We start from the raw sequence: 7,967 nt of genomic DNA, 5'->3' as shown, positions 1-7,967 counted from the left end.
TCCGAGGGTGTAAATCTTTACGGGAGTAGAAAGCCTCATCTTTCTCCCACGGAGAGGCTGGTAGTTTCGAACCGCTGACCTTAAGGTTCACAGCCCGATTCGTAACCACTACGCTACCAGAGCCAGATGTACAAAAATCCTGGAAACATAAAAGAACATAAAATTTGGAATGTTGAAGAGCTACAAATACTTCAGCTTGCTCTTTTTCACTAACCTTTGAGAAGCAAATGAAATGAGATTTATGAAACCATTCTGTAAGCTGTAAAGCATTACAATTGTTTTTACATTCATTCTTATTTGTCTGGTCAAGAAAAGGATAAGAGAGATTAACACAGAGAAATTGTCACATTAAGAAAATGTATCCTGAGAAGAATTGGTGAAAAAAAAAAAAAAAGATGATTGGCCATTTTGAAGGACAGCACATTGTTTTTAAATGGTGAATTGAGTGAAGGTTTACAGAAATCTCATACACTTCATTTCATCTTAGTGATTGCAGTCCTCTCCATGTAGTAGTTATCCTGCTTCCTTCCTCCCTGTGGTTCTCGTTTGCAGACCACCCACCTTCCCATCCCTTCTCAACTTGGTCCTTAGGAAAATGTAACCCTTTGATTTTGAATGACTAACCATTCCCTGGTTAGCATTCCTTACTAGTGTTGTTGTTCCCCTATTATACACCTGCCTACTGCTTGGCTGAAAACTGGGCCACCAAGAGTGAGTTTGATGGAAATAATTTTGCTAATCTAAACGATAATTATATTATGAGTTTTGTTTAACATTCATTGTATCATTTAAATTAATCCAGCTGAGCATTAATTGATTCACAGAGTGTCTTAATTGTGCTGTGAAAAATGTATGGGACTTAGAGTCCTAATACATGACTGCCAGTTGGCCAAATCATAGGAAGTTCTTTCAACTTCAGCTTCTTCATCTTTGATGTGGAAATGATAATATTCATCTCATATTTTGTTGTAAGGTTTAATTTGTTGTGTTGTTGTTGTTAAGTGCCGTGGAGGTGGAGTTGGTTCCGACTCATAGCGACCCTACACAGGGTTTCTGAGGCTGTAAATCTTTACGGGAGCAGACCGCCTCATTTTTCTCCCGTGGAACCGCTGGTAGTTTCGAACTGCTGACCTTGCGGCTCACAGCCCTATTCGTAACCACTACGCTACCAGAGCTCCTTAAGGTTTAATTTAGACAAGTAAAATTACTATTATTGGTTTCTTTAATGAATTCTGTATTTTAAAAAAAATCTTTAAAAACAAAAAACGTTTATTCACTGTCTTGATTCAGATTCCATGAGAAGTCCTGGAATGAAAGGTTTGTAATAAGAAATACAGTTAGTCTTTTGTATATAACAGTTAGGAGAGCACAGTGGCTTTGTAGGATAAGCACTAGACTTCAAAACACAAGGTCGGAAGTTCAAGTCCACCAGCCACTCCTGCAAAGATTTACACACAGATTCAGCCACACCACACAGGGCACTTAACATCAACATGTGAATAGAGTGCGCTCTTTTAAAGAAAGAAAGAGGTTCTGTGGTGGTGATTGTGTGCCATGGAGTTGCTTCCAATTCCTAACAACTCTGTATATGACTTCGAGGCTGTAAATCTGTATGGGAACAGAAAGCCTTATCTTTTTCCCATGGAGATGCTGGTAGATTTGAACTACTGAACTTGTGGTAGTTGGTCAGCAGTCCAACTCATAACTTACCATGCTTCATGCTTTTAAAGACAATGAAAATTTCTCTTATTCTTACAACAAACCTGTTTGATTTTGATTAATTTTTTTAAGGCAAATGAATTTTAAACAGTTACTGATTATTGCTAAGTATATATATATTTAAAACCAACCACCAATCTGTTACTATCAGTAACAACAGAATGTAAAATTGATGGAAAGGGGAGGGCAATAAAGGAATTTGCCTTTTAAAAATGAAGAGTTCTAATGAATGATTTTTGTATAGAGAAGTTGGTGGCAGTACTTGGCCACTTTGGATGTAACCTTGTAGGGAAAAAGACATTCATTTGCTAGTTTTAATTTTTATATAATGTATTTCAAGTAAATCCTGCCAAAGCCCTCAGTGTTTGTGAACTTGACTGCATTCATGAAATTCAACAACTTGAAATCTTCTTTAAAAAACACCCCACACATTTCTAGAGTAGACTTTAATGTAGTTGATGAATTCTGAAGTACGGCTGTTGTTTCCATTGAGTTGATTGTGACTCATGGTGCTCCCATGTGTGGAGAGTAGAGCGGAGCCCTGGGGTTTTCAAGGCTGTGGCCTTTCAGGAGCATTATGCCAAACCTGTCTTCTGAGGTGCATCTGGAGGCGTTAAAACCCCCAACCTTTTGACTGGTAGTTGAGCACTTCACTGTGCTACCTAGGGATTTCTTTCCTAAAATAGCAAAAGTAAAATTATGTCAAAAATTGTGTAGTTGCTAACTAGAAAAACAAGGAGATGTTTATAAAAAGATAATTTGCCTAGCTTAGTTGCATTGAAAATATTATTACTGTTTTTCTCTGGTGGCCTTACCTCTTTTCTGTTTTTGTTGCATACATCTTTTGCCTAATTTTGTGGCAAACTCCTGGTAACTCTCCTTACCTTAGAGTTCGGTCTTCTGTCTTGTCTGTCTTATACATAATTATATCATCTTCCTGTTGTTGTTAAGTGCTGTCGAGTCAGTTCTGACTCACAGCAACCTTGTATAGGGTTCCCAAGGAGCAGCTGGTGAGTTTGAACCACCATCCTTGTGGTTCAAACTGACTTTGCGGCCCAGTGCTTTAACCCACAGCACTACACTGCTTATTCTGGAATATAGTTTTGCTTGATCATTCCACTTTAACTCACTTTTCCTCAGTCACATATTGTTCAAGAACTTTTACAGCTGCCTTGCCCATTTTGGTGAAAACATAACCAACCAACCAACCAAACAGCTCATGAACCCTGGTAAAGTAATAGCTTGGGCTGTTCCTGCACTTGCAGCTTGTTCATCCCTTCTTTTATATGTTTTTATGCATGGGGACTTCAGATAGTTCTTTGAAAATTTCCATTATCTTTTAATTCCATTTTTCCATGAATTTTTTGAAGCTCCCTTGTATCTCTTCTTTTGTTGTTGTTGTTAAGTGCTGTCGAGGCGGTTCCAACCCATAGCGACCCTGTATAGGGTTTCCAAGGAGCAGCTGGTGAGTTTGAACCACTGACCTTGGAGTTCAAATGACTTTATAGTATGATGCATTAGCTCACAGTGCCACACAAGGGCTCCATCTTCGTTTTTAGACTAGAGCAGATAAAATGGGTCTTAAATGCCTTATTCCCTAGATCCCTCTCACAATTTTTAAACCAGTTTCAAATTTTATTATTTTCAGGTGATTTTACTAATTTTCCCTACCTGACTTTGCACTTTTTTAGTTTTCAAAAAATGTGTACTTTAAGAAATTTGATACTTTTTAAAAATCTATGAATAATTCTGCTTATGCATTATGGTTAACTTTCTTGCAAAATTTTTGTTTTATTTTTGTTCTATGGATGTGTTTTTCTTTTAGATTATAGTCTGTTTCAAGGACAATAACTTTGTCCTCTACTATCTTTCTTTTATCTACTTCCAACAAATACATGTAATAAGTGAGTATAATAAATATCAACTAAATGCGTCGACATTATATTGGTGCTTATACTGGCTTCTTATTCTGTGTTTTTCCTTAGCAAATTGAGGCAAAATTCTCATCAATGTCTTGCGTTTATTTGTGTTTTTATTAAGTGTGCAGTGTTAATTGTAACAAGTCTACTCAGACCAAACTTTGACATTTACCTGGACTGGTTGATCCAGATCCTTGATTAAAAGTGTTTCTGTATTTTGAACATGATGGTGTTGAGTGAATTACAAAATAAAAGACTGGTAAGTGATGTTTTTAGATCATGATTTTTATGTCCCTAGAAATTTTAATTAGTCTGAAATTGTTACACTAAATGATGGTCTTTATCAAGAAGAGCAAAAATGAAGAATCAGAATTGAAATAATTCAGAATATTAGAGAAAATATAACCTGTTTAATTGGCATTTCAGAGTTTGACTGAAAAATTACTGAAGAAAGAACTTGACTATACAAATCTAGAGGAGAAACATACTGAAGAATGTGTGAGTAAAAAGAATATACAGGCAAGCCTTCATCAGAAAGACCTAGATTGTCAACAGCTTCAGTCAAGATTATCTGCATCTGAAACTTCACTACAGAGGATACAGGCAGAACTTGGTGAAAAAGGAGAAGCTACGCAAAAACTCAAGGAAGAATTATCAGAAGTGGAGACCAAGTACCAACATCTTAAGGCAGAGTGTAAGCAGCTGCAGCAGCAGAAGGAGGAAAAGGAGCAGCATGGATTACAACTCCAAAGTGAAATTAACCAAGTAAGAGATGGTAGTTTTAGTGATTGTAATTTCTTCTGTTTTCTCTTTAGTGTGCTTGGAGCTATCAATAGGTGATAATAACGCAGCTGATTTTTAGATTTGTTTTCATTCTTTAGCACTAACTCTTACTTGTTACATACTGTTCAGTCAGGTCTCATTTCCTTTTATTGCTTTTTCCCTTATCTGTAAGAGGAGGAAACAAATGATAGTATACCCTTACAGCTTGGTGGTGAAGTGGTTATGGGTTTCTTATCATAGACTTGGTACATATCAGAAACTTTAGGTGGTGGTGTTGTTAAGTGCTGTCCAGTCGGAGGAGTGAATGGTGGGTTTGAACCACTGACCTTTTGGGCACCAGTCTAGTACTTATTCTACAGTGTCAGACAAGGACTCCTAGTAGGTTTTAGTTTTTATAGTTAATTCAAATGGTTGGTCATCTCACCTTTTAAAAAAATTTTTAATTTTCATCTTTCTTACTAAATTTTAATAATACAATTATCATAAAGCCAATGCTATAAAACTTAAATATTTTAAAAGACTAGTCCTCACACAGTTATTTTATAGGTAAATAGTATCTATTATTTTTATAGGTAAATAGTATCTATCAAAGGAGCTATGGTGGGGTTGTGGCCTAGTGCTCGATGGCTAACTGATAGGTCAGTGGTTTCCCCAGTCACTCTGCAGGAGAAAGATGTGGCAGTGTACTTGTGTAAAGGTGACAGCCTGGAAACTCCTAATGACCCCGTAGGACAGTTCTACTCTGTCCTGCAGGGTCATAGGACTTGAAATCAATTTGACGGCAACCGGTTTGGTTTAATGTCCATCAAATGAAGTTTTCACTTTTGTCATTAGTGTAATTTTTTTCATGTCTGTCTGTTACTTATGTTGTTGTTGTTAGGTGCCGTGGAGTTGGTTCCAACTCATAGAGACCCTATACAGGGTTTCCAAGGCTGTAAATCTTTATGGGAGCAGAAAGCCTCATCTTTCTCCCATGGAACTGCTGGTAGTTTTGAACTGCTGACCCTGAGGTTAACAGCCTGATTTGTAACCAATACGCTACCAGAGCACCTTGTCTCTTTCTTATAGATAATATTGAAAATGGAATGAAACATGGAGATTCAGAGGAGATAAAAATCCTTTAAGCAATTTTTTTTTAAATGTACTATTCTGATTACAGATAGTCCCCGGATTATGAACAAGTTCCGTTCCTAAGTCTGTATTTAAGTCAAATTTCTATGTAAGTTGGAACAGTTAGACTGACATTGTTGTTATTGTTAAGCCCCATCTAGTTGGTTCCGACACATAGCAACCTGTATAGGGTTTCCAAGGAGTGGCTGGTGAGTTTGAATCACTAACTTTGTGGTTCAGACTAACCTTATAGTTCAGTGCTTTATCCCACAGCACCACACCAGGACTCCTAGACTGACATTACAACAGTTCATATCTAATGTCAGTTTGTCTAGTATATAGTATATAGTATATAGTATATAGTATATAGTGTGTTCCTGTGTTGAGTTCCGTAGCGTCAGTTCTGATCCATAATAACCCTGTACAGTGTTTCGGAGGAGCGGCTGTAGAGTTTGAGTTGCCAACCTTGTGGTTCAGACCAACTTTGCAGTCCAGAGCATTAACCCACAGCGCCACCCCAGGACACCAGCATATAGTGTACCTGCGCATCAAAAAAGAAAACACTTATGGATACACTAAAACATCTTTAACATAATACTACTACTAATATTTTGATGTTTGTAGCATTGTGTGTACCTTGGATTTTTAAGATGGAGTTTGGTTTGTAATTATGGATTGTGCTTAGTTGGATATTCATTACCCAGGGACTGCCTGTATGCATTTTCAACAGTTTCTGCATGTCTATCAGTTCAAGTTTCTGCATATCATTTAATGACATTGATTATATTCTGTGAGTTTTGCAACTATTCTTGCCCTTCTTTTTTGAGTTGTTCCTCTTCCATTACTATAAATTCACTGCCATCTAAGGTTCCTTTCCAATCTGCGTCAGTTTGATCCCATATAGGCAGTTCTTAAAAGAGCACAGTGCCCAAGGCAGACCTTTTTTGACTATTTAAGCTAAATGATTGTTCAGTTTTAAGAAGACTTCAGAGTATATTTTTGGTTTAAAATTTGAAGGCAACTGTTTCAGTGATTCATCAACTTTCATGGCTCCAGGAAGTCTGGAAACCATGGAAATTTGAAATTCTCTTCCACATTTTCTGTTTTGATCAAAATTATTCTGTGGAATCTTTGATTAAAATGTTCAGTAATGGTAGCCGGGCAGCCTCCGTTTCTTCTGTTCTCCTAGGAAAGGAGGCATTTGTTTATGGATGCAGTTAGCTGCACATGGCTCATCCTCTTCCCAATTCTGTCTTGCCTTCCTTGCGGTCCCAAGCAGATAGAAACCAACTGTTGTGCCTTACATGACCACTCACTAGCTTTTAAGACCCCAGACACTGCTCACTGAACTAGGAGGTAGAATAGAAATACTAAGCATGTTATGAGGCTAGTAACTGGGGTGTATGTTGAAGCCATGACCTAAACCTCCAAACCAAGGAACCAAGTCCCAGGAGGTGCCTGGTACACATTAGCCTTAGCAGCTACACTATTGACTGATTTTTGGTTGTTATTGTTACAGATGTATCACACAACTTTAGTCAGTTCAGTACATTTTTATAGCTGTATTGCCAGCAATTCTCATAATCTGCTGTGCTATCCTACTCTTAATCAAAAAGATATTTACAAGACTGTTAACACCCTTTTTCCTACTTTCTTGTACCTGGTAACCACTAATAAATTGTTCTCTGTACATTTGCTTTTTCTTGTGTGTTTATATATATGGTCCATGACTGTTGGTCCTTCTGTATGACTTTGTTCACTCACCATGGTCCTACAGGTCCATCCACATTGTAGCAGGAATCAAGATTTTACCTTCTACTAGCTGAATACTCCATGGTCTGTCTAGAACACATTTTGTTTTCCATTCATCTGTTGGTAGTCATTTAGATTGTTTCCACCTTTTGACTATTGTGAATAGTCAGTCTGTCATGACCATTGGTGTATAGGTCTGTGAGTCTTTGCTTTCGAGCCTTTTAGGTATATACTTAGAAGTGGAACTGTTGGGTCACATGGTAATTCTATTGTTAGTTTTATGAGGAACACTAAATTTTTCTACAACTGTGCCATTTTGAATCCCCACTAGCAATGAGTAAAGATTAAAGTTTTCCACATCCTCACCAACATTGGGGAGAGTGGTGGCCCCATATAATAAGCACTGGGCTTTCTTTTCCCATGAACATTTAAAATGCCTCAGAAACATTATTGCTGCTGTTGTTAAGTGCCATTGATCGTTTCCAACCCATAGCAAGTCTGTATAGGGTTTCCAAGGAACAGCTGGTGAGCTTGAACCACCAACTTTGTGGTCCAGCGCATTAACCCACAGCGCCACACCAGAAACCCTGTTGTTATTGTTGTTAGATGCCATCGAGTCAGTACCACACTGACTCATAGTGACTTTATGTACAGCAGAACAAAACACTGCCCGATCCTGGGCCA

The 7,967-nt window shown here is 37.7% G+C and overlaps 1 protein-coding gene across 1 annotated transcript in view; it reads left to right on the top strand.

Moving 5' to 3' along the window:
* Nucleotides 1-7,967, top strand: part of EEA1 (early endosome antigen 1) — a 197,923-nt gene that overhangs the window by 116,957 nt on the left and 72,999 nt on the right. The window contains exon 11 of the mRNA XM_006870728.1: nucleotides 4,065-4,403. Coding sequence (XP_006870790.1) covers nucleotides 4,065-4,403 — 339 coding nt within the window. The remainder of the gene's footprint in view (nucleotides 1-4,064; nucleotides 4,404-7,967) is intronic.

This window comes from Chrysochloris asiatica, unplaced genomic scaffold (assembly GCF_000296735.1).
Source record: "Chrysochloris asiatica unplaced genomic scaffold, ChrAsi1.0 scaffold00149, whole genome shotgun sequence".
NCBI lineage: Eukaryota > Metazoa > Chordata > Mammalia > Afrosoricida > Chrysochloridae > Chrysochloris > Chrysochloris asiatica.
The sequence above is the reverse complement of the archived record's forward strand: the minus strand, read 5'-3'. Positions and strand labels throughout refer to the sequence as shown.